Here is a 26,035-nt window from a genome sequence, read left to right as displayed (position 1 = left end):
AGTAGGCACCTGTTTCACAGCATGGCCTGCAGAAGGCCAGTAAGACTAGATAAAACCCTACCTCAAAACAAACAGACAACAAACAAGGACTATGAGAAAAAAAAAAAGATGGAGGCTTGGCTCAGTGGTAGAGCCCCTGCCTAGAATCCCCCAGTGAGGGGCTGGGGGCGTGGCTCAGTGGTAGAGCCCCTGCCTAGAATCCCCCAGTGAGGGGCTGGGGTGTGGCTCAGTGGTAGAGCCCCTGCCTAGAATCCCCCAGTGAGGGGCTGGGGGCGTGGCTCAGTGGTAGAGCCCCTGCCTAGAATCCCCCAGTGAGGGGCTGGGGTGTGGCTCAGTGGTAGAGCCCCTGCCTAGAACCCCCAGTGAGGGGCTGGGGCGTGGCTCAGTGGTAGAGCCCCTGCCCAGCATGGACAAGGCTCGGAGTGTGATTTTCAACACTGCCAAAAAGCAAGAAATTTACTTGGTCTGGGATCCACTCTATGCAGGCAGTGGGGATACAGCTGTGACTCAGTTAGACCAAGTCTTGCCCTCACAGGGTTCACACTGCACTGAGTCCTGTCCCTCTCTGGTCCTTTGTCCCTCCCTATACAGCCCCTCACGGTTGGAAGGTATGACCACTGCTCTGCCCCAGACTCTGTTTTTGTTGTTTGGTTGGTTTTGGGTTTTTTTGTTTTTTGTTTTTGTTTTTTGTTTTTTGGTCTTTCGAAACAGGTTTTCTCTGTGTAATGGTTCTGGCTGTCCTGGAACTCACTCTTTAGTCCAGGCTGGCCTGGAACTCACTGAGATCCACCTGCCTCTGCCTCCCTAGTGCTGGGATTAAAGGCATGTGCCACCACACCTGGCTCCAGACTCCCGTTTTTTGTTTGTTTGTTTGTTTTTCAGCCTGCAGTATAGGCTGGCCTGAACCTCCTTATGTAGCTTAGGATGATGACCTCAAACTTGAGGCGATCCTCCTGCCTCGGACTGTGACTACAGCTTTGAACTTATTTTAAGTTTGGAGGCAGACTTATGTAGCCCAGGCTAGCCTTGAACTCCCATGCTCCTGCCTGCACCTCTCGGATTGTCAGGACTGCGCCACCATGCCCTGTCAGATTCCTCACTCTTGTAGCTCAGCTTTGAAGACGTCACAGGAGCATCAACATGAGGCTTCCTCTCCTGAACCTTCTCCGTAGCTCCCCAGGGCCTGTGATACAAAGCTCAGGGGCCAGGGGCCAGTTGGCGACGCAGCTCACTGGAGCTAATACGTCTCCTGGGTCTGTTTTCTCTGAGTCTCTGACCCAAGGCTGCCTCCTCCAGGAAGCCCTCCTGCCTCTTGGGGCTCCTGTGACCCCGAGCTTCCCTGTGACTGTCCCTGTCTGGGGGACAGGTCTGCATCTGGACTGAGTGCCTGGCAAGGGCAGGGCCAGGCCTGTTGTCGGTCTTTCCAGTGTCCCTGGCTCCGAGCAGGGGTCAGGCCCTCTGGAATGGGTGCTATCAGGAAGCGAAGGAAGGAAGGAGGCAGACAGTTCATTCCTTGGGGGTGGGGGAGGGTCATGAGGAGAGCAGGGCCACACACGGGACCTGAAATCTGTGACAAGGGACTTGGATTGTTTCCCAAGGGCACTGGGGAGCTATGGAGACATTCTGATTTTTCAGTATTGTGCGTGTAGAATTCAGGAGCCTGGGGAAGGCTGGGCCCACAATTCCACCACTAAGGTATATCTCAGTGTTGTGTCATCATTTTAGCTTTATCAGTACCCTGTGTGTGTGTGTGTGTGTGTGTGTGTGTGTGAGAGAGAGAGAGAGGGGGGGGGAAATCACTAGAATGCCACAGCACTTATAAGGAGGTCAAAGGACAATTGTAATCATCAGTTCTTGCCTCCTAATTTTTGTTTTTTGTTTGTTTGTTTGTTTGTTTGTTTGAGACAGGGTTTCTCTGTGTAGCCTTGGCTGTCCTGGACTCACTTTGTAGACCAGGCTGGCCTTGAACTCACAGCGATCCACCTGCCTCTGCCTCCCGAGTGCTGGGATTAAAGGCATGCGCCAGCAGGGCCGCAGGGCATCAGTTCTCGCCTTCTATTGTGGGTCCCAGGGATTGAACTCAGGTCGGCAGGCTTAGCGCTTAGTTTCAAGTGCCTCTATTCGCTGTGACCTCTCAGAGCCCTCCAACCTCATCCCTACCCGCACCCCTGTTTATCTTTGTTTGTTTGTTGGTTGGTTCGTTTGGTTGTTTGTAAAAATGCACCCTTCAGGTCAAGGAAGATGGCAGAGGCAGATCTCTGTGAGTTTGAGGCTACCCTGGTCTCCATAGCGAGTTCCAGCCAGCCAGGGACTCACCATATAGACTCTCTTTCAAAAAAACGGAAAAGAAAAGAAAAAAAAAAAGATAAATAATATGCACGTTTCCAGAGTAAGGAATGTGGCTGAGTGGAAGAGCTCTTTCCTGGCATGCCAGACTCCCCAGGTTCCACCCTAGCATTGAAAAAAAAAAAAAAGGAACTTCTCAGAACATTCAGAAAAGTAATAAAAACAAAATTAATGTTCTGGTGTGATAGCTCACATGTGTAGCCTCAGAGCTCAGAAAGCCGAGGTGAGAGCGTCACCCCGAGTTCAAAGCCAGCCTAGATGCTGGAGTGAGTGCCAGGACAGCCTGGGAGGCAGAGCGAGACGCTACTGGAGGCTGCAAAACCTGCTCAGTGGGCAAGAGGACCTGAGTTCGAGTCCCAACACCCTCACGGCAGCTCCCAACTGTCTCAAACCATTGGAAAATAGGGGACCCAGCACCCCTATTTTGGCCTCTTTGGGTACCAGACAGGGGAGTGGTGTGCAGACATACATGCAGGCAGAACGTGCATAAACATAAGATTAAAACAACAACAACAACGCCGGGCGTGGTGGTGCACGCCTTTAATCCCAGCACTCAGGGAGGCAGAGGCAGGGGGAGCACTGTGAGTTCAAGGCCAGCCTGGTCTACTAAGGGAGTCCTTGACAACCAAGGCTACACAAGGAAACATTGTCTCGATAAACCAAAAAAAAAAAAAATTTAATTAATTAAAAACAAAAACAAGCTGGGCGGTGGTGGCGCAGGCCTTTAATCCCAGCACTCGGGAGGCAGAGGTAAGTTCCAGGCCAGCCTGGTCTACAAAGTGAGTCCAAGACAGCCAAGGCTACACAGAGAAAGCCTGTCTTGGAAAACCAAAAACAAAAATCAAAAACAAAAACAAAAAACAGAAGTATCTTGCTATTTAGCGCTTCCTTTTTCATTTCCTTATGTCATGAACGCATGACTTTAACCAATATACAGCTGCAGCTTCTCCGGTTCACTTTGTTTTTTTCCTCTCTCAAGGCAGGGTTTCTCTGTGTAGCCTTGACTGTCCCGGACTCACTTCGTAGCCCAGGTTGGCCTTGAACTCACAGCGATCCGCCTGCCTCTGCCTCCCCGAGTGCTGGGATTACAGGCGTGCGCCACCGAGACCAGCTTGGTTCACTTATTTTTAAGGGTTGTATAATATTCCGATCTTTCTCCTGGTGGGCTAGACCCATAGATGTAGTTTTGAACTGAGCAAGTGCCTGAAGGGAAGACTGGACAGGACTAGATGCCTGGATGCCTCGGCTAAGGCCGAGGGGAAAAGTGTCGGTTCTCACAGGACGGGGAGCGTCTTCCTGCGTTCCAGACTCTAAGGCTGCCTCTTGGCCTCTCTGTTTCTAGACACACCGCTGTCAAACCTCCCTCCAATCTCCGTGGTCCCTATCCCTAGTGAGGCAGTCTCCATAGCAACGCCTTGCTTTGGAGCCCCCACGGCGGTGTAAAACGGTGCACACACCCCCATGCACGCACACACGCTATTCACACACCTATTTATTAGTCTTCTCTCTTCTGGAAAGCTCCGCAGGCCTCACCCCAAAATGGCTGGAGGTGGGGTGGGTGGGGCAGCGGGGTGGCTCAGTGGGCAGAGGCATTTGCCGCCAAGCCTAACAACCTAAGTTTGATCCTTGGGGGTCGGAGGGGGGGGGTGTGGGACCCATAGAGTAGAAGGAGTGAACGGAGTGCTGAAAATTGTTCCCTGACCTCTGCGTAACTGCTGGTTCCAACGGAATCCAGCCATGCCCCGACTTTATCTGCTGCTCACCCAGTGGGTCTGACCACCACCACCCCCAAACCTGCCTCCAGTAACCCCTCAAGCCAGTCCCAACATACTCCCAGCACACTCCCAAACTGGCAGCAGCACTTACCCCCAACACTCCTCCCCGCCCCACCTTTTTCCCCTTCCTGGCTCCGACACCTCCCTCTGCAACCTGGCTCCCACATCCTGCCCCCTCCAACGCCCTCTGCTGCCTGCCGGTGCCCGGGCCCCTGACTCACTTCCGAGCCTCCCTCGCTCAAGCCCCCAGCCCCCGCCGCAGGATGTCTAGGCCACCGAGCGCTTCCCTCTCCCGGCCCCTCCTCCTCTTCCTCGCTGCCAGCCTTTCCCCAAACCCTCCTGAGTAACCCTGACCCGTGTTACAGAGCCTGACGCCCCCATAAGCAACACCCCCCACCCCGCCGCGCCACGCGTGGAGCTGGGTGCAATGCCACAGCCTCCTGTAATCCCAGTGCCTGCCGGGGAGGTCGGGGAGGAAAGATGGACCAGATGCTCTCTCCCCACCCCCCACCCCCGAGACAGGGTTTCTCTGTGTAGCCTTGGTTGTCCTGGACTTGCTTTGTAGACCAGGCTGGCCTCGAAATCACAGTGATCCACCTGTCTCTGCCTCCAGAGTGCTGGGATTCAAGGCGTGCGCCACCACGCCCCCACAAGACCAGATGCTTTTGAGATTTCTGAGGACTGGATCATTTTAGTGAGACCCTGCGTATAGACAAACCGGCAAACCCGGTACAGTTAAGAGCATGCCTTTAATCCTGGCAACTCCGGGGAGGTCAACTGGGCACTCTGCCAAGGCTGGGGGGTGTAGCTCAGTTGGTAGAGTGCTTGTCTGTCTTGCACGGAACCCCCAGCTTCCCAACCCACAACTGGGCAACGCGGGTGGGGGGGTGAGGGGGTGGCGCAGGCCTATAATCCAGCCGCTCTGGAGAAGGAGGGGAGGACCAAAGCATCAATAGCATCCTTGGGCATATAGCAGTTTGAGGCCATCCCAGGTTACATAAGACCCTGTGGGAATTTTCTTTTCTTTTCTTTTTTCTTTCTTTTTTTTTTTCTTTTCTTCTCTCCCCCCCCCCGCACCCCCTCCCCCCGCCTCCCGCACGCACGGGGCGGCAGGTGTGTGTATGTGTGTGTGTGGGGTGTAGTTGGAGACAGGGCTTCTCTCTGTGTAGCTAGCGCTGGCTGTCCTGGACTTGACTCTGTAACAAGGCTGCCCTAGAACTCAGAGATTTGTCTTCCTTTACCACCTGAGTGCTGGGGTTAAAGGTGTGTGCCACCACTGCCCCGCTGAAAAACCCGGTTTTGGGTGTTTTTTTTTTTTTTTTTAAGCGCCCACCAAGGTCATCTAACGGGAACTAATCCTGACTCAAACTGATACTCACATAGCAGACCTTGATCCCATAACCAGCCGGGACAGCCTGAATCCTAGCCTTCCTGGCTCACTCCCATCTTATTTTTTTTTTTTTTAATTTTTCTTTTTTGTTTTTTTGATACAGGGTTTCTCTATGTAGCCGTGGCTGTCCTGGACTCACTTTGTGGACCAGGCTGGCCTCGAACTCACAGCGACCCACCTGCCTCTGCCTCCCGAGTGCTGGGATTAAAGGTATGCGCTACCACTCCCGGCTTTTCTTTTTTTAATTAAAATTAATTAATTAGCTAATTAATTTTGTGTGAGGGGCGCACAGTGCCATGGTCTGGTGTGGAGGTAAGGTGTAAACTTGCAACGCTGAGTCCTCACTTTCCGCCTTATGGGTCTTGGGGATGAAATATCCTTTTCTCTTGGGAGCAGCAAGCACCTCTCCCTGCTGAACCATCTGGACAGCCGTTCCTTCTACCTAACTACCTACCTACCTATCTATTCAGACAGAGACTCAATGTGTAACCCAAGCTTGTTCAAACTGGCCAGTCTCCTGCCTCAGCCTCCCTAGTGCTGGAATTGCATTGCGAACAACGCCTGCAGCCTGACTTTCTGCTTGCTGGGACCCTTGTCTTGCCATCTCGCGTGGGAGGGAGGCAGCTAGCGCTGGATGCCCGATGTGCTTCCAGCATCGGGGTGCCAGAGTGCGTTAGACCTAATATCCCCATCTCCCGTCCTCTCAGAGTGGTCCCCCAGATCTCCACAAGTCTTTCGTCTCAGGAACCCAGAGGCCTCCAGGCCTCCCCTGCTCTGTGTCTTTCTGCCTCTCCCCACCAGACTCAGCCTTCAACCGCCCTCTGCCCACCCAGCCCTCCTGCCTTTAGGATTCTGGGTTTTTATGACCCCCCCCCTTCCTGGAAAGAACTTGGGGACACGCATTCTTTTACCCCCTAGACACTCACCTTCTGTCTTCTGTCCCGGACTGTCCCTCTGTCCTCTCTTGCTGTCCAGTCCCCAGACTACTTGGGCCAGGACTGCTGAGAGCTTGGATCTGGGGGGGGCAGGGGGTTGGAGGAGGACAATTTCCTGTCAGGAAGCCCCTCCCTCTCTGGGGCCAGGGGCTGGAAGGTCCTCTTATCTGTCTGCCCTTCTAGGCCAGGCTGTGGTTGGGCCCTGCTGTGACAAGGGCCACAGGCCCCTGTCCCCACCCTTGCGGGGGGGCCCCCCTCCCCTCTCCCAGCTTTGCCGGAATCTGCCCGCCCTCTTGCCTGCTTTTCACGCCTCTCAAGGTAACAACATCATCCTGTGTACCCAGGGGAGACAATCTGAGCTGGACAGGGGCCCACAGCTAAACTCCAGAGTAATGGGAGTGTGGATAGGGTCTCAAGAGGGAGAGAGGGACTCAAAGAAAATTCCACTGGCCCCAAAGGCTGGGCCTGAGGAGCAAGTGGGATGGCCCAAGCATGGCTTTAAAAATGTCAGGAAGGGACCGGGCATGGTGGCGCACGCCTTTAATCCCAGCACTCGGGAGGCAGAGGCAGGTGGATCGCTATGAATTTGAGGCCAGATTGGTCTACAGAGTGAGTCTAGGACAGCCAAAGTTACACAGAGAAACCCTGTCTCGAAATCCCCTGCCCCAAAAAAAGTCAGAAGGTGATGGAGCAGGCAGGGGTGGGCAGAATCTCTGAGTTCGAAGCCAGCTTGGTCTACAGAGTTCCAGGACAGCCAGGGCCACACAGAAAAACCCTGTCTCCAAAGCAAGCAAGCAAACAAACAAGTAATTCTCTATGCCTGAAAGCCTCTGAACCCTGGGTCTATCACTCCTCCTCTGGCCCAGCTGTGGGCCAGATGTACTCAAATGCATCTGTCTTATTATGTAGCTCAGCCTGGCTGAAGCTTACAAAGATCCTGCCTCCCAAATGCTGGGATTGAATGAAGGAACGTGCCACCATCCCTACCCTTCTTTGTATGTGTGTATGGGTGCTGGGGAATTGAACTCAGGGCCCTGAGCACGCTGGTCACGTGCTCAACCGTGGTAACTATTTCCCAATCCATATCTGTCTCCTTTACAGATTTCCCATCTCTCCCACTCCGATGCAGTCAATCTGACTTTTTGTTTGGTTTCGTTTTGTTTCTTGTTTTTTTTTTTTTTCCGAGACAGGGTTTCTCTGTGTGTAGCCTTGGCTGTCCTGGACTCACTTTGTAGACCGGGCTGACCTCGAACTCACAGCGATCCGCTTGCCTCTGCCTCCCGAGTGCTGGGATTAAAGGTGTGTGCCACCACCGCCTGGCCTGCCTTTTTTTTTTTTAAGTGTAATTTATTTTATGCGTGTGAGTACATGTATGCATGTCCGTGCATCACACCCATGCAGTGCCCAAATAGGCTAGAAGGAATCCTTTCCTCTGGAACTGGAGTTACAGGTAAACGGTTATCCACCAAGGTATGGGTGCTTGAGAATTGAGCCCACAGTCCTCTGCAAGAGCAGCCTGTGCTCTTAACCACTGAGCCCCAAATTCACACTTTTATAGCTTGCAATTTTCTGGGTCCTGGTGCACTCACAAGGTTGTAGCAGAAAGCGCTAGTATCTGAATCCAGGACATCTCCAGAACCTTGAAGAGAGCTCTGGCAGGCCTCCCTCTGCCTCCCCTCAAAGTCTGGGGAAAGCGGGGTAGGGCTTGTGTTTCTAGGCCGAGTGTCCCCCCCCCAACCCCCCTGAACATTTTGTAAGAATCAAGTTGTACCGTGTGACCTTTTGTGTCCAGCTCCTTTTACTCAGTGCAACTTTTTCAAGCTTTGTCCACTTGGTAAGCCTCAGTCGGCCCGTTTGGGAGGGACTGGAAAGCGGAACAGAAAGACCCTGAGTGAATGGGGAGACCGCCGTCTGCCCCCTGGTGGTTGATATGAGTACTGCATCTGTCAGAGCTGGACCAGGGAAGGCTTTACGGGGCACTCAGCACCCCATTCCACCTCAAGGACACCATCTTACCCTGAACAGCCCTTTGTGGCCACAAAGTTCTTAGAAACCCACCCAGAGCTCCTCCCTTAATGTTCTCGAGTCCCCACTTTTATTTATTTGAAAACAGGCTACCCGGGAACTCTGTGTATACCAGGCTGGACTCGAACTCAGAGATCTGCCTACTTCTGCCTCCCAAGTGCTGGGATGCCTAACGTGTGTGCTACCACGCTTGGGTCGAAGCATTTTATTTATGTATGCAGTTTGATTTGGTGACCTGAAGTTCAAGGTCCATCTGGGCTACAGAAGGAGACCCTGTCTCAAAAATCAAACAATACTTACCTGACAGGGACGTTAGCACCATGGCAAAGGTGGATCTCCGGGGATTGCTGACCCCTCAGTTTCCCCAAATGTGGAATCTGACTGAGTAATTTGTGATAGCAGAGACTGTGTTTCTTTCTCTCTCTCTCTCTCTCTCTCTCTCTCTCTCTCTCTCCAGTTAAAACAAAAGAAAAGAACAATAAACAACTCCCAGAGCTAAAACTGGGTAACTGGGTGTGGTGCTCACGCACCTCAACACACCCTGAGGTGGAGGCAGGAGCATCAAGGACAACCTCAGTGGCACAAAAACTGCCTGGGTTACAAGATGCCCAGTCTCAAAAATCAGTAAATGCATAGGGCTGGTGCAACGGGTGAAGATGCTTGTCTTTAAGGCTGAAGACCCACGTTTGATCCTGGGGTGGGGGACAACTGGCTTCCGGAACTTTTCCTCTCCCCTCCACATGCACTTCCCCCCCAAAATTAATATGCTGTTCAAATGTAACAAAGAAATAATACCAGCCTTACCACCCACTGTCGTTTTGGATCTTTGCTTTTATAGTTTATATATTTCATTTGGTGTTCTGCCTCTGTGTGTGTGTGTGTGTGTGTGTGTGTGTGAGTGTGTGTGTGTCTGTCTGTGCACCACATGTGTGCAGTGCCTAGGGTTGCCAGAAGAGGGCGTCAGAGTGCCTGGAACGGGAGTCACAGACCTTTGTGAGCTGCCATGTGGGTCTCTCTGTGTAGCCTTGGCTGCCCTGGACTCACTTTGCAGACCACGCTGGCCTCGAACTCACAGCGATCCACCTGCCTCTGCCTCCCGAGTGCTGGGATTAAAGGCGTGCGCCACCACCGCCCGGCTCAACCTCGAATTTTAATACAATTTGCTTACTTCCGTGTTTGCATAACTTAACTCTTAAAAGTGTTTATGCTTCACAGCCAGTCCCAGGATCGGCTTGCGTGGGCGCCCGGCTCTCATCCCTCATCTCCTTCGCCTTCGTTCTGTCTGATAGGGTCTCGTGTGTGTCAGGCTTAGTCTTGAACTCACTATGTAGCTGAGGATGACCCGGAACTTCTGAATCTCCAGGACACCACAGTACTTGGCAACATCTAATTTTCTCTTTTTCTCTTTCTCTCTTTCTTTCTTTTCTTTTTCTTTTTTTTTTCCAGACAGGGTCTCTCTGTGTAGCCTTGGCTGTCCTGGACTCACTTTGCAGACCAGGCTGGCCTCGAACTCACAGCAATCCACCTGCCTCTGTCTCTGGAAGGGTGGGATTAAAAGGCGTGCGCCACCACGCCCTGCTGTAACATCTAATTTTTCACAAAGGAAAACTGAGGCTCAGAAAGAGGTTTTCTTTTTTGTTGTGTTTTGTTTGTTTGTTTTTGTTTTCTTTTCAAAGACAGCTAGAAAGAGACCTACCTACCCTAGGATCACCTGGCTTTGGACCAGGATTACGCAAAACCCCTTTTCTTTCATCTCACGGGGGTGGGGGGGGCAGTGGGGGGCATGTGACCTCAGGCACAGCCCTCACTCTCTCTGATCTGTTTGTCCCTGCAAGCCAACACCTGTTTGGGCTGCCAGCCAGCCAGGGGGAGGCGAGCAAGGCTTTTTTCCCTTCATCGTACCGGCTGGGAAAGTGAGACCAGAAAGCGCTGCCAGGCATTAACCCTCTGCCCCTGAAGCTCGGGACCACCTTACACTCAGGGGTCCTCCTCAGCCAGGGGCCTGGCTTCAATTTTGTCTTGTTTTCTGAGCCAGAGGCTTGCTGTGTACTCTTGGCTGGTCTCGAACTCACAGCAATCCACCTAACTCAACCTCCTGAGTGTCTCGGGATGACAGGCGCATAGCCAGACTCCCTGTCTGGCTCTTTGTCTTTCTCTCCGTCTCTTTGTCTCTCCCTGTCTCTGTCACTCTATTCCTTTTCTCCGCAGATCTCAACTCCTTGAGTTCCTCTTTGTCTCTTTCGGTCCCTCCCTCCTCCACTTTGGTGCCTGAGTGTCTTTCTCTCTCTCTCTCTCTCTCTCTCTCTTTCTCTCTCTTCCCTCCCCTCCCCCCATCTCTCTCCCACTCTCTGTCTCACTGTCCCCTCTCCCCTCCCCCCATCTCTCTCCCACTCTCTGTCTCACTGTCCCCTTTCTGTCCCTCCGTCCTTTTGTGTCACTGTCCTTGGCTTCTCTGCCCCCTCTTTGTCACTCAGCTACTTCCCACCTCGTGTCTGTGGTGTGTCCCTGTGTCTGTGTGTCTCTCCCATCTCTCAACATCTCCCTGGGCTCTCCTGCTCAGCTGCATCCCTCAGCCCGTGACTCCCGTCCTCCTCCTGTGAGAACTTGCTGAACACAGGCGCGCCCAGACCTGCCTCCGCCCCCAGAACCCCCAGAGCCAGCCCGGGCCTGTGCCTTTAAGAGCTGGCGGCAGGGGGGCGGGGTCTGCGCGAGCCCCTCCCATCCCGCCCCTCCCCCCTGACGTCCCTTCCTCCCCGGCCCCTCGGTCGCCTTCCTCCGCCGCCGCCCCGGGCCGGCTCCGCGCCCCCTCCCCGGCCCCCGCCCGTGCACCCTCCTGTCTGCCCGCCGCCCAGATGGCGCCCCGGGTTCCCCTTGCACGGGGCCACTAGGACCCTCGGTGTCTTCTCCCCTCCCCATCCCCCCTAACCCCCCCCCCCCCGTCCTGCCCTCGCTCAGCGAGGACTCGGGCGTCCACGGCGCCCAAGCTTTTGAGCTCGCGTCCCCAGGTCGGCTGGGGGGGGAGGGGAAGAGAGGGGACCCTGGGATCCCCACCCCCCCCAACCCGGCCACCCCTGTCCCCTTCCCTCCTGGGACCCCAGAGAAGATGTCTTCGAGGACGGCGCTGGCCCCGGGCAACGATCGGAACTCGGACACGGTGAGTGGGGCCCAGCCCCTTGGGGACCCCTGCCTTGGTCCAGTCACAGAACCCCCTCGACCCCTCCCGGGCCACTGGCTCCGCCAGTCTTGACTCCTTTCCGGGCTCCAGAGCCCATGACTTTGAGGCCTCTCTGCTCTCTCCTCCCCGCAGCCCCAGCCCAGCCCGACCCCTAGGGGCGCCCCTGCCTTAGGACCCTTCTCTTGTCCCTCTGCAGAGTGCTTGCTTCCGCCCGGTCTCTTCCCTACAGGAAGACCCCTCCCCTGCCCGCCGGCAGCCCCTCCCTTCCCCGGCTGCCAGGTCTGTCCCCCTCCTGCTCGCCCCGCAGTCTGGGCTCGACCCTTCCCGGATGGCACAGCCCCTGGTCCTCCGAGGCGCAGCCCTGGCTCCCCATCCAGCAAGGCCCGACACCCGGCCTGGCCCTGCTGCCCTCCCTGCCTCCTGCAGAATCGGGGTGCTGGCTCCCCCCCTCCTGCCACCCCTGGCCAGTCCCCAGATCCGCCTGAGGCTCCCGCGAGCCGCCTCCCCCAGGAAGCCAAATGGCACCTGGGCCCAGGGCCCTGCCCCGCTTCCTTCAAGGTGTCTGCACTCCCCGGCCTGGCCCAGCTGTACCGGCCTCTCCTGTCCTTGGATCACTGTCGCCTCTGGGGTCCTCCAGATGCGACCCAGACACTTCTGGCCCTTTTACAGGAAGCCTTGGCTTCCAACCTCAGGGCTCCCATCCCAGGCTAGGGTTCCAGGCCCCGGATCAGGCTGAGTCTGACCTCCTCCTGAGCCTGCCCCGCAGCCTCACTTCAACCCCCGCTCCCCACACCTCCCGCTGACTGGAGCCCCCTTTTCCTGCTAGAGGTTAGGCTTCCTGGAGGAAGCCCCTCTCCCTTGCTTCCTGCCCTCCCCAAACCTTTCCTTGACCTCCCGGGAGGGCCTGGGCCCTTTAGCCCTGACTTATGGGGAGTTTACTGAGCCCGGAGCCCTTGATCCAGGGACTCCGGGGCTGCACCCCCCCGTTAGCATCCCCGGAGGCTTCTTTCTCTCACAGCAGCCCCAGGCAGGGTGCCCCCCACTCCTGCATTTCCCATAATTCTGACAGCTCTCCAGGTGCCTTAGAAACCAGCTTATTGATTCATTCCGGCTAGGATGTGGGATCTTCCCCAGCCACCCTCTCACCACCTTCATCCCCAGAGGCCAGGCGCACACTTTTTGTCTTGAGACAGCCTCTCTACGCAGACCTGGCTGGCCTTGATCTCACAGAGATCCGCCTCTGCCTCTGCCTCTGCCTCTGCCTCCCCGGGTACAACCAGAGCCCCTTATCTGTGTCTCTTAAGGCATATCGCAGATTTGCTCCTCTCCCGCGCTGGCCCAGGTTTCAAGTAGGAGGAGGTTTCCACCAGACCCACCCACTTTGGTTCCCCCAGTCAATTCCAGGGAGGTACCCAGTTCCCCGGGCCTTGGGTTCGAATGCTGCCTCCAGGTGCCACATTGCACTGTGTCTTCAGGCTCTGAGCCTGATTCCTGCCTTGGAACGTGTGTGTGTGTGTGTGTGTGTGTGTGTGTGTGTGTGTGTGTGTGGTGGGGGGGTAACGTCTTGAGTCCCGCAAAGGATTACCGGAGACATGTGGGTGAAGGCGGCGCTCATGGCTGTTGGATCTGAGTCAGAAGGCAAGGCGTTCTCAAATACAGCTGTCATTCGTTGTCAGGCAAGCTCGGAGAGCCTGCTCCAGCCTCAGTTTCCTTGTAAGCGGGTTGACGGTGGCGCCTCCTGCACAGGGACGGCTTCGGGTCACGTGCTGGGATTATTCCTGCCTTAATCGGTCAGATAAATTCAGACCCACACCCCGCTGCCGTGCGCCCCTCGGGCCAGTGACCTCACCTCTCTAAGCCTTGGTTTCCAAATCTGTATAGTGGTTGGACTCCTAGCAGGTTTTCTTCTTCCTTGTGATGGTTGGTGCGTAGTAGGGAGCGCATAGTGGGGATACTGGGATACGTAGTTTTGTTTGTCTTTTTGTTTTTTTTTTTTGTTTTTGTTTTTTGCTTTTTATTTTTTCTTTTTTAGTTTTTTGAGACAGGGTTCCTCTGTGTAGCCTTGTCTGTCCTGGATTTGTTCTGTAGACCAGGCTGGCCTCGAACTCACAGCGATCCTCCTGCCCCTGCCTTCCCGAGGAGTGCTGGGATTGAAGGCGTGCGCCACCACGCCCCGGCCGGCCGACTGGGATAGGTAGTTTTGTTCTCTGACTCCAGCCTATGAGGAATCTTATTGGAAGTGACGGGTCGTCTCCTGCAGTCTGAGGTTGCAGACCCCAACCCGGCTGCATGGTGACCCAGGCGACAGCCACAGAAGGTCACACTCCAGCTTCTCTGCGTTCCCTAGCAACAGGCATGGTGTCTAGGCACCGGCAGGTCGGTCGGTTGGCCAGGAGGGATCCGGGCCAGCTGGTGGTGCTAGCCAATTTTAGCTTCTGCTCCTGACCCCTGGGGATTTCGTCACCCCCTTGCCCCCAGCTATCCCCCTGTAGGGGGGGTCCCTTAGCCAAGCAGACGCCAGTGGTGTGCCTTCCTGAGTCTGAGGGAGGCCCCTGGCAACGCCCGACAGGGAGTCTTCTCCAGGCTCTAAGCTTGGCAAGGACCTTATCTTCCATCGCCACCACCTGCCTGCCCCTCCCGGGGCCCTGAACCAGTGAGCGCAGCCGCTGGCATCTGGGAAGATCAGCACTCGGGAGCCCAGAGCCTAGGCTGGAGTCCCAGGCCTTTGCATCCACCTGCCCTATTCCCTTGGAGGAACCTCCGAGAGGCTGGGCTGGATGATGCTCACCGTGGCCGGACTCACAGGAGTCAGGGTGCGAATGGCATGAGCAGGGACAGTGGTGGAAATCAGAACCATCCGCCTCGCGTCGTCTTTTTCTTTTTTACTGGCCGTGCCAGGGACTGTACTGTGTAGACCAGGGCTCTGTCCACCACATCCATAGCACTGTTCTGAGGGTCAAAGCCAGGATCTTACACATGATAGGCAGGGGCTCTACCACTGAGCCACACCCCCAGCCCTTCACTGGGGGATTCTAGGCAGGGGCTCTACCACTGAGCCACGCCCCCAGCCCCTCACTGGGGGATTCTAGGCAGGGGCTCTACCACTGAGCCACGCCCCCAGCCCCTCACTGGGGGATTCTAGGCAGGGGCTCTACCACTGAGCCACGCCCCCAGCCCCTCACTGGGGGATTCTAGGCAGGGGCTCTACCACTGAGCCACGCCCCCAGCCCCTCACTGGGGGATTCTAGGCAGGGGCTCTACCACTGAGCCACACCCCCAGCCCCTCACTAGGGGATTCTAGGCAGGGGCTCTACTGCTGAACTCTCTCTTCTCATTTCCTTTGCTTGTCACTGAAGCAGGATCTCTCTGAGTTACCCAGGCTGGCCTTGAATTCACTCCGTTGTTCAGGCAGGCCTTGAATTTAAAATCGGATTGCCTGATGGGCGTCATCTTTTTGCCTCTGGTGAGGAAGCTGTGTGAACATGGCTGGCCCCTGTCCACCCCAGCCTTTGTTTCTCCCTGGACTGTGGGGGTGCAGGGCCTCCCTCACTGGGCTTGCTTGGGAACCGAGTGTAGGTGAGGAGCCTGTTCGTACAGGACCTGGCCGATGGTATCATCCTCTTACTAAAAGCCACGTGGGAAGCAGGCGGGCGTGGCGGAGTAAGCCGGGGAGCTACCCGGGAAAACCGAGGCAGGAGGATTTTAAATTTGCAAGACCTTATCTCAAAATTAAAATTAAAGTGAGGGCTGCGAAGGTGGGTGGGACGGGGAGACGGCTCACTGGGTAAAGTGCTTACTGTGTGGATATGAGGATCCGAGTTCAGATTCAAGCACCCACATAAAAGCTGGGCATGGTGGAACATGCCTGTAAGCCCAGCACTGGGTGGGGGCCTGGGGCATGTAGAGATGGGCAGATGCCCGGCACTTGCTGGCCAGCCGGTCTAGCTGAGATGACAGTATCTAGCTTTGCCGAAGAGGGAGTGTTTCAAAAACTAAGGTGAAGGGTACTAGAGGAAGATGCCCCAAACTGACCTCTGACCTCCATAGGTGAGCACAACTGCAGGCACACATACAAAAAGAGACAGGTACTGGGAATATAATGCAGTGGTAGAGCCCCTGCCTAGAGTCCACCAATGAGGGGCTGGGGGTGTGGCTCAGTGGTAGAGCCCCTGCCTAGAATCCCCCAGTGAGGGGCTGGGGGTGTGGCTCAGTGGTAGAGCCCCTGCCTAGAATCCCCCAGTGAGGGGCTGGGGGCGTGGCTCAGTGGTAGAGCCCCTGCCTAGAATCCGCCAATGAGGGGCTGGGGGCGTGGCTCAGTGGTAGAGCCCCTGCCTAGAATCCACCAATGAGGGGCTGGGGGCGTGGCTCAGTGGTGGAGCCCCTGCCTAGAATCCCCCAGTGAGGGGCTGGGGGTGTGGTTCAGTGGTAGAGCCCCTGCCTAGAATCCCCCAGTGAGGGGCTGGGCGTGTGGTTCAGTGGTAGAGCCCCTGCCTAGAATCCCCCAGTGAGGGGCTGAGGGTGTGGCTCAGTGAAGGAGCCCCTGTCTAGAATCCGCCAATGAGGGGCTGGGGGCGTGGCTCAGTGGTGGAGCCCCTGCCTAGAATCCTCCAGTGAGGTGCTGGGGTGTGGCTCAGTGGTACAGCCCCTGCCTAGAATCCCCCAGTGAGGGGCTGGGGGCGTGGCTCAGTGGAGGAGCACTTCTCCGAGTCAGACTAATGTGGTATCTGTAAGGACTGTTAGTTTGGTTAAAAAAAAAAAAAGGCTGTGTTGAGATCCCAGCTTCAAGCCTCAGTTTACTCCGCCGTCCATGCTTGCCAAGTGCCGCCTGCTGCTCAGCGGCCTGGCAGAGCTTCCGCGCCGCAGGCAGCCCAGGCCTCGGCTCCCTGGCTGCTCTGGACTTTTCCCTTCATCCCTGTCCCCGTGTCCTGTTTTCCCCCGTCTGCCTCTCAGGCTCTGGCGAAGAGAGAAAGGCTCAGTCCCTGGAGGTTCCCAATCAGGACAGGGCAGCTGGGCCTGAGCAGGTCACCTCGTTGGGGAGGCTGGGGCGAGACGGGCCAGCAGGAGTTGATGGCGTGGGAGATGGCAGGGCGGCAGAGGGCAGCCTCGATGAAACAATGTTTCCCTGAGAGGTGGACAGAAAGGGTCAGGGAGGGGGTGTTGGGGCCAAATCAAAAGTTCTACTGTTTGTGGGAGAATTTGGGGCAACAGTGATGACGAGACAGTGTCCCACCTCCCCTTCAGACTATGAGCTAAGACCCTTGCCGGAAGCAGGCAGAGATGTGGCCGTTCCAAGCTCTGTTGCTATCTTTCCTTTGTAGTCTTGGGCTCATAAGGAGGGCTAATTAAATCAGGTACAGGCTGGCCGTGGTGGCACAGGCCTGTAATCTCTGCCCTCGGCGGGGCTGAGGCCGGAGTCTCAGGAGTTCAGGGCCAGCCTGGGCTACATGGGACCCTTTCCCACCCCACCTCAAGAAAAACAGACTTTGGGGCTGGCCCAGGAGCATTGGCAGAGGAAATAGGGTATTGGGGTTCTTGCTGGCCCGGTGGGGTGTTGGATCTGGGTGAAGGTCAACACTGATTGGGGGGGGGGTCGAGGTCAGCAGTGTTTAGAAGAACATGGTGTAAAGATGCCAGCGGCCCAGGTATGAGAAGAGGGTGGGCAGGGAGGGGGTGACGGACAAGGACCTTTGAGACCTTGGCGGTCCCTGTCTCAGAGCCTCCTCACCCCATCCTACCACCCTACCCCACACCCGTTTTGTACACTGCTGGGGAACAGAGCCCTGAGCCTTCTGCCGGTCAGTTCGAAGCCAACCTCAGCTTCAAAAGAGCCGGTGTCAACAAAGCAAAAGGAAGCTGTCTTGCTAGGTAGCCCAGGGTAGCCTGGAATTCAGTGTGGAGTGGAGGATGGTCCTCCAGCTGTGTGGCACGATGCCTGAGTTGGTGTGGCGTTGGGAAGGGACCCCGAGCTTGGTGCTTTCTACAGTCGAGCCCGCAGCCCCTGCAGGGAGCTCCCTCTTATAAGATGGGGAGGACCCAGAAGTTTGCAAAGGGACAGGAGGGCGCGGCGGCCAGAGCTCCAGAGAGCCACCCTGGCCCTCGGGTGCCACTGCAGTGGGAAGGGACCGGGATGGCTCACGTGCTTTGCTTCTCTCCTCATAGCATGGCACCTTGGGCAGTGGCCGGTCTTCAGACAAAGGGCCGTCCTGGTCCAGCCGTTCCCTGGGTGCCCGTTGCCGGAACTCCATCGCTTCCTGCCCCGAGGAACAACCCCACGTCGGCAACTACCGCCTGCTGAGGACCATCGGGAAGGGCAACTTCGCCAAAGTCAAGCTGGCTCGGCATATCCTCACGGGCCGGGAGGTGAGTGGGGCATGGCCGAGGGACGCGGGTGGGTGTCAGGGTTAGGGAGTTGAAGAGGCAAGGTGTGAGGTCAGGGCCAGTCCTGGTTGGCCTTCTTGTACAGAATTTAAAGGTAGTTTTGTTTTGGTTTTGGGTTTTTGTTTTCTGGTTTTTTTTTTTTGTTGTTGTTTGTTTGTTTGGCTTTTTGAGACATGGTCTCTCTGTGTAGCCTTGACTGTCCTGGACTCGCTTTGTAGACCAGGCTGGCCTCGAACTCACAGCGATCCGCCTGCCTCTGCATCCCGAGTGCTGGGATTAAAGGTGTGCGCCACCACGCCCGGCTGTTGCTGAGCCTATCTTTAATGGTGTGTGTGTGTGTGTGTGTGTGTGTGTGTGTGTGTGTGTGTGTGTGTAGTACCTACAGAGGCCAGAAGAGGGCGTCATATATCCTGGAGCTGGAGTTACAGATGCTCCTGAGCAGCATGAGGGTGGCTGGGATCCAAACACCCAGCAGCAAGCGCTCTTAAGTGCTGAGCCGTCTCTCTAGGCCCTGCTTCCTCAGATTTTTCCAAAATAGCCCCAGTAGGAAAAGAAAATCAGTTAACAGGTTCACTGAATTGTGAGGATGTCCGAGGTCACAGGCGTTGCCTCCCCGCCTGCCTTCCTCTTTGGGTGTTGTGTATTTTTATTGTATTATTTGGCTGTTTGTTTACTGCGTATGTGAGCAAGAGACCAGAGCAGGATATCAGGTGGCTTTGCTGTCTACCTGTTTGCCTTGTGACGGGTCCCCTCACTAAACTGGGAGCTTGTGGCTTCAGCAGGGCTGGCTGGGCAGCAAGCTCCCCGCATCCTGTCATGCCCTGCACCATTGTCCCCAACGCTGGCTTTCTGCGCCCTCATGGCCACATCCAGCTTTTTCATCACAGGAGCTGAGAATTCAAACTCAGCTTACGATGCATGCATTTTACCTTAGCCCAAGCCTGCCCATTTATTTTTGTTGTTGTTGTTGCTTTGCGTTCAAATATTTTACTGATCAATTTTGTTATTTGACAGTTGTATACATGTATATAATGTGTTCTGTTTGCTTGGGGGGGGTTGTTGTTGTTGTCTGGTTTTGTTTTTTTTGAGTCGGGGTCTACTATCTAACCCCGGGTAGCCTAGAACTTGCCATGTAGACCAGGCTAGCCTTTGAACACCCAGAGATCGTCCTGCCTCTGCCTCCTGAGTTCTGGGATTAAAGATGTGCGCCCCCATGCTTGGCTTATTGTTGTTTTTGTTTTGTTTCTTAATTTTATCTTTTTTTTGTTTGTTTGGGTTTTTTTGGTTTTTTTTGTTTTCGAGACAGAATTTCTTTGTGTAGCCTTGGCTGGCCTGGACTCACTTTGTAGACCAGGCTGGACTGGAACTCACAGCGATCTGCCTGCCTCTACCTCCCGAGTGCTGGGATTAAAGGCATGCGTGTACACTTTTAATCCCAGCACTTAGGAGGCAGAGGCAGGAGGATCCCTGTGAGTCCAGAGGTTAGGGTGGTCTACATAGTGAGTTCCAATCCATTTAAAAAGCAAAGCAAAACAAATCCTAAGAGACAGAACGGCAGGCTGGTATTACTCATCGGTGTAAATACAAATTAAAACCCCTCCCTTTTTTGAGATAGAGTTTTGCTAGGGCACCAAGGCTCAAATCAAACAGCCTGCCCTTCCCCTCCCCCTGCCCCCCGTTATTTACTTTGGGAGTGTGCATATGTGTAGAGGTCAGAAGACAACCCTCAAGAACTGATTCTCTCTCTCTCTCTCTTTTTTTTTTTTTCACCCCATGGGTTCTAAGGCTCAAACTCAGGCTGTCCGGCTGTGGCCTTTACTTGCTGTGTTGACCCCCGTGCCCCTTCCATCCCCTCCCCTCCCCTCCCCTTCCCTCCCCCATCTCAAACACAATATTAAGGATGGGCTCAACCCCAGCCCGTGATGACAGCACCCACCCCATCCCAGGAGCAGGGAGGTTTTTTTTCATCCCACAATTTATTCCTGTGCTTTGTCACATGCACAGAGGAAAAGTAACCATATGATCGTGTCAATACTGGCACGGAAAGTGCATGACAAAATTCTCAAAAATCCATGTGTGAGAATCTGGCAACGGCACAGGCTGTTCCCCATATGTGGGGCACGAATTCCATTCCAGAGGTTGCTTTTCTTCTTCTTCTTCTTCTTCTTCTTCTTCTTCTTCTTCTTCTTCTTCTTCTTCTTCTTCTTCTCCTCCTCCTCCTCCTCCTCCTCCTCCTCCTCCTCCTCTTCCTCCTCCTCTTCCTCCTTCTTCAACATTTATTATATTCATTTAAAAATTTTAGCTTTTTTTTTCCTTTCTTTTTTTCCCTCTTTTGTTTGTTTCCCCCCCCTACCCTCACCCCGGAGACAGGGTTTCTCTGTGTAGCCTTGGCTGTCCTGGACTCACTTTGTAGACCAGGCTGGCCTCGAATGCACAGTGATCCGCCTGCCTCTGCCTCCCGAGTGCTGGGATTAAAGGCGTGCGCCACCACCGCCCGGCTTTTTCCCTCTATGTGGCCCTGGCTGGCGTCTGGAACTCACAGAGATCTCCCTGCCTCTGCTTCGCAAGTGCTTCAACCCAGCTGGTGTATGATTCAGTTATTGAAGTTATGTATCTGTGTTTCTGTGGGTGACATGCGCACATCTGTGCAGGGGCCAAGGAGGCCCGAAGATGGCATTGGGTACCTTGTTGCTGAGATTACTGATTGTTGCCAGCCGTGAGGTGGCTGCTGGGAACTGAGCTCTGCAGGGCCCTCAGGTAGCACAGTCACTGTTTAAAACTTCTCCAGTCCCTCATAGCCTGGGACAGCCATGTAGAGCAGGCTGGTCTCTGCCTCCACATTGTTGATGTCATAGGCTTTGATCCCAGCACTCAGGGAGGCAGAGGCGGGCGGATCTCTGTGAGTTCGAGGCCAGCCTGGTCTACAAAGCGAGTCCAGGACAGCCAGATAATGTCTCATATGTCCCATGTAGCCCAGGCTGCCCCGAAACTTGCTGTGTGATCTGAGCTGGGGGATTTTGACCTTTCCTCTTTCTTCCACCTCTAGGTCGCTATCAAGATCATTGATAAAACCCAGCTGAACCCCAGTAGCCTACAGAAGGTGAGGCATCTAAGAGGGGAACGGGAGGGGAACACAGTGAAAACTGGGACCTGACCAGGCTTGGCGAAGAAAGGGATCCCCAAAACCACTCCCGCTCACTACTGTCTGTTCTTCCTTTCTGGCCTTGCCCAGCTCTTCAGAGAAGTCCGCATCATGAAGGGACTGAATCACCCCAACATCGGTGAGGAAAAGGGCGGGGAGCTGGCCTGGGTGGGTGGAGCCTTGGGAAGGGAGGGTGGGTCAGCGGCAGTGCTGTCGTTCCTGCATGACTCTGGACGGGTGACTTAGGGTCTGCGTGTGAGCTCGGATCTGTATAGAGGTGGCCATGGCTGCCTAAGAAGAGGCACGTAGCCAGGTGTGGTGGCGCACGCCTTTAATCCCAGCACTCGGGAGGCAGAGGCAGGCGGATCGTTGTGAGTTCGAGGCCAGCCTGGTCTACAAAGGGAGTCCAAGGACAGCCAAGGCTACACAGAAACCCTGTCTCGAGAAACCAAAAAAAAATTTTTAAAAAGCCACGTGATATGTCACATTCAGGGTCCATGTGACCCAGACAGAGGGTGGCCGCTGAAGGGAATACGGTGCGGCCCCACCTAGATGGCGGGCTGGGTAAATGCTGCTGATTGCCAGCAATGGGGGTACAGGCCCGAGGCCTCATGGAACTGAATGGAACTCTTGTGTAGTAAAAGCAGGGCCGAGTGGCGTGGAAACCCCCTCACCCCGACCCGGGCCCCGAGTAGGGAGCTACTAAGGGTTGCGGAAGAGGCCGTGGTGATTGGCAGGTGGCTGTGGAGCCGGGGTGGGGAAGGGCGGCCTCTTCCACTCCCGCCTGACTACCTGTCCCTCCCTACACCCTCCCAGTTAAGCTTTTTGAGGTGATAGAGACGGAAAAGACGCTGTACCTGGTGATGGAGTATGCCAGCGCAGGTGAGACCCTGCCCCGTGCCCTGTCCTCACGCACCCCGCCCCCAGACCCCCTAGACCCTGGTCTCAAACATACCCCCACATCTCCACACCCTGCTCCCTCATATTGCTCCCTGCTATACACACTGCTCTCACACATACCCCTCACGCCCCCACGCCGGCCTCACGCGTACCCCTCAGGCCCCCACGCCGGCCTCACGCGTACCCCTCAGGCCCCCACGCCGACCTCTCACGCGTACCCCTCACACCCCCACGCCGACCTCACGCGTACCCCTCACGCCCCCACGCCGACCTCACGCGTACCCCTCGCGCCCCCACGCCGACCTCACGCGTACCCCTCAGACCCCCACGCCGACCTCACGCATACCCCCAGACCCCCACGCCGACCTCACGCGTACCCCTCACGCCCCCACGCCGACCTCACGCATACCCCCAGACCCCCACGCCGACCTCACGCGTACCCCTCACGCCCCCACGCCGACCTCACGCATACCCCCAGACCCCCACGCCGACCTCACGCGTACCCCTCGCCCCCACGCCGACCTCACGCGTACCCCTCGCGCCCCCACGCCGACCTCACGCGTACCCCTCGCGCCCCCACGCCGACCTCACGCGTACCCCTCGCGCCCCCACGCCGACCTCACGCGTACCCCTCGCGCCCCCACGCCGACCTCACGCGTACCCCTCAGGCCCCCACGCCGACCTCACGCGTACCCCTCGCGCCCCCACGCCGACCTCACGCGTACCCCCTCGCACCCCCACGCCCACCTCACGCGTACCCCTCGCGCCCCCACGCCGACCTCACGCGTACCCCTCGCGCCCCCACGCCGACCTCACGCGTACCCCGACACCTGCATGCCCTCTGGCTTCAGCTCTCAGCCGTCTTGCCCCCTACAGGAGAAGTGTTTGATTACCTCGTGTCGCACGGCCGCATGAAGGAGAAGGAGGCTCGAGCCAAGTTTCGGCAGGTGAGAGACTGGGTGCTCTGGCTCCCCGGCAAGAGGGTCTGGGTGAGGGATGCGAGGGTTACTCTGCACATGCAGGTACATGGGAGGGGGGAGGGGGGGAGGATGCTGAGGCCTGGGGGCGTAGGGGGAGGGTAGGTGCTAGAATATACACGGCAAAGCTGGGGTGGGTAACCCCAGCACTGAGGGATGGAGGCAGAGAGATCGCGAGTTCAACGTCATCCTCAGCCGTGTAGAACTTGAGGCTAGCCTGGGCTACACAAGACACTGTCACAAAATAAAGAGAGGCCAGGGAGATAGCTGCTGAGCAAACCAGAGTACCTGAGTTTGGTCCCTGACACCTGTGGCGTGGGCGTGGCAGTCAGCCCCCAGCCCCCAGCCCCGTACTTAGGAGACGGCTGGGCTCACTGTGGCTATATTGGCAAACAGGGGTCATTGAGAGACGCACCCTCCCCCAGTAAATAAAGTGGAGAGTGATTGAGGAGCACACTGTGTCAACCTCTGGCCCCTGCACGCACGCGCACATGCACTCACATGCGTGGGAGCTTGCACAAACACACACATACACAAACTCATAAAGAGATGCAGGGAAAGGTATGTGGTTCCTTGAAGGAGGTGTGAGGTAGCTGCATACATTGGGGTGACAGCATGGGGGAGGGGCTTCTGGGTTCAGGACCTGCCCGTGCCCGTCATGGCCATGCCCAGGTGTGGAAGATTCCCTGAGAGCCACAAGTCAGGGGGTGGACATTGGTGGGTGAGTGTATGTGGAGGTGAGAGGACACACTGGTGTGAAGCCCAGATGTCAGGTGACTGGACATGCAGGTGTGAGGCCCAGATGTCAGGACCAGATGTGTGGGGAGTGAACGTGCAGGTGTGAGGCCCAGGTGTGAGGTGAGTGGACGTGCAGGTGTGAGGCCCAGGTGTGAGGTGAGTGGACGTGCAGGTGTGAGGTGAGTGGATATGCAGGTGTGAGACTCAGGGGTGAGGCGACTGGACATACAGTGTGAGGCCTGGGTGTGAGTTGAGTGGACATGCAGGTGTGAGACCCAGGTGTGAGGTGACTGGACATGCAGGTGTGAGGCCCAGGTGTCAGGACCAGATGTGTGGGGAGTGGACATGCAGGTGTGAGGCCCAGGTGTCAGGACCAGATGTGTGGCGAGTGGACATGCAGGTGTGAGGCCCAGGTGTGAAGTGACTGACATGCAGGTGTGAGGCCCAGGTGTGAGGTGACTGGACATGCAGTGTGAGGCCCAGGTGTGAAGTGACTGACATGCAGTGTGAGGCCCAGGTGTCAGGACCAGATGTGTGGCGAGTGGACATGCAGGTGTGAGGCCCAGGTGTGGGGTGACTGGACACGTAGTGTGACACTCAGGTATGAGGTGAGAGGATGTGCGGATGTGAAGAACAGATTCAGGTGTGAAGTAAGAAGATGCACAGGTGTGAGGGGCATTTCAGGGTGTGTGGCCTGTGAGTGGACACCACTGTATGTAGTACCAGTGTGAGGGCCGCCTTTGTGCAGGGTAAGCACCTTCAGGACATGCCTTTTGGGGGGTAAGGACAGTAGGCCTGGTGAGTTGGGCCCACGCACCTGTTTCCCAGCATAGGACACTTTGGAAGTTCCCAAACATGGCTAGTCCCAAGGTCTTGATCTGCAGGGATGGGCGTGTGTGTGTGTGTGTGTGTGTGTGTGTGTGTGTGTGTGTGTGTGTGTTTTCTGCCTGTGAGAATATCAGTTATCAGGGTGTTAAAGTTGGCATGGGTCCCATGCTCTCTGAACCTGGCTGAACCCCCGGGGCCTCGGCTTGTGCCCAGGTAGATCCTGGGCATGGACGGCAGCCGGGGCGGTAGCTTCATGGGCCGCAAGGGTCGTGGAAGATTCCCGGGTCACGTGTCACTTATTTTCTAACTTAGATCGTGTCAGCCGTGCACTACTGTCACCAGAAGAACATTGTACACCGGGATCTAAAGGTAAGCCCCTCCTACCGTGACCCCCGGGCACGCCAGCGCTCCAGCCCTGCGCCCCACCAGCGCTCCAGCCCCGCCCCCAGCGCTCCAGCCCCGCCCCCAGCGCTCCAGCCCCGCCCCCAGCGCTCCAGCCCCGCCCACCCCCCAGCGCTCCAGCCCTGCCCCCCCTTCTCCCGGCGCCCAGGGTTCTTGCCCAGACTTTTGTGACATGAGGGAGGTGAGAGGACAGCGGTGGGGCGGGAGTGTCCTGGGATGGCCCCCAGGGTGGACACAAGGATGAGATAAGGTATCAGTGTCCGGCCTTGAGGGTTGGCACATCTCTGACGTTCCGACCTTCGGGAACCTGTGAGAACTTGGCCTTCAGGCCCAGCTCACACGAGAGTCTTGGGAGCCCCAGGCCCCGCACCAGGGCGTGGGAAGAGACTCTTAGGGCCCAACCAGGCCGCCTGCCGCAGCCAAGCTCTGCAAGCCGCTCAGGTGGCTTGTCCTGAGGGTCCATGCCTCAGAACCCACAGTCAGAGAAATCTATGACCAGTGGGCTCCATACAGGCCGGTCTGGCTATCCTTCATGAGGGCCTACTGTGTGCTGGGCATTAAGTGAATTATTTTCTATTTATTTATATATTTTTGGTTTTTGTTTATTTATTTATTTTTTTAAGATTTATTCATTATGTATACAGTGCACATTTGATCACATTATAGATGGTTGTGAGCCACCATGTGGTTGCTGAGAATTGAACTTAAGACCTCTGGAAGAGCAGTCAGTGCTCTTAATCTCTAAGCCCCTATTTATTTATTTATTTATTTATTTATTTATTTTAGAAAGGGTTTCTCTGTGTAGCCTTGGCTGTCCTGGACTCACTTTGTAGACCAGGCTGGCCTCGAACTCACAGCGATCCACCTGCCTCTGCCTCCCGGGTGCTGGGATTAAAAGGCATGCGCCACCACCGCCCTGCCTCCGGTAGCTTTTCAAAAAGGAAGTCTCATGCCAGGCACAGGGGTACAAGCCTGTAATCCCAGCACTCAGGAGGTGGTTGCCATGGAGTTGGAGGATAGCCTG

General features: G+C 56.0%; 2 protein-coding genes and 1 long non-coding RNA gene across 5 annotated transcripts in view; 2 read left to right on the top strand and 1 right to left on the bottom strand.

Moving 5' to 3' along the window:
- EXOC3L2 (exocyst complex component 3 like 2) overlaps positions 1-6,642 on the bottom strand; it is a 32,277-nt gene extending 25,635 nt beyond the window's left edge. The window contains exon 1 of the mRNA XM_084771360.1: positions 6,438-6,642. The gene's annotated coding sequence lies outside the window, so the exon portion shown is untranslated. The remainder of the gene's footprint in view (positions 1-6,437) is intronic.
- LOC311591623 overlaps positions 1-26,035 on the top strand; it is a 112,286-nt gene that overhangs the window by 19,629 nt on the left and 66,622 nt on the right. The window lies entirely within an intron of this gene.
- The window catches only part of MARK4 (microtubule affinity regulating kinase 4), a 32,009-nt gene continuing 17,187 nt past the window's right edge, over positions 11,214-26,035 (top strand). For 2 of the 3 annotated variants that reach the window (XM_084771362.1, XM_084771363.1), the window contains exons 1-7: positions 11,214-11,625; positions 17,806-18,006; positions 21,071-21,124; positions 21,257-21,305; positions 21,983-22,048; positions 22,943-23,013; positions 24,922-24,978. In XM_084771362.1, the coding sequence (XP_084627488.1) occupies positions 11,575-11,625; positions 17,806-18,006; positions 21,071-21,124; positions 21,257-21,305; positions 21,983-22,048; positions 22,943-23,013; positions 24,922-24,978 (549 nt within the window). In that variant the 5' untranslated portion in view covers positions 11,214-11,574. Of the gene's footprint in view, positions 11,626-13,481; positions 14,023-17,805; positions 18,007-21,070; positions 21,125-21,256; positions 21,306-21,982; positions 22,049-22,942; positions 23,014-24,921; positions 24,979-26,035 lie in introns of those variants that run through there. The other variant, XM_084771361.1, reaches the window with a different exon arrangement.

The sequence above is a fragment of the Acomys minous genome (assembly GCF_964271855.1).
Source record: "Acomys minous genome assembly, chromosome: 20".
Taxonomy (NCBI): domain Eukaryota; kingdom Metazoa; phylum Chordata; class Mammalia; order Rodentia; family Muridae; genus Acomys; species Acomys minous.
Note: the sequence above shows the minus strand (reverse complement) of the source record. Positions and strands in the feature narration are given on the sequence as shown.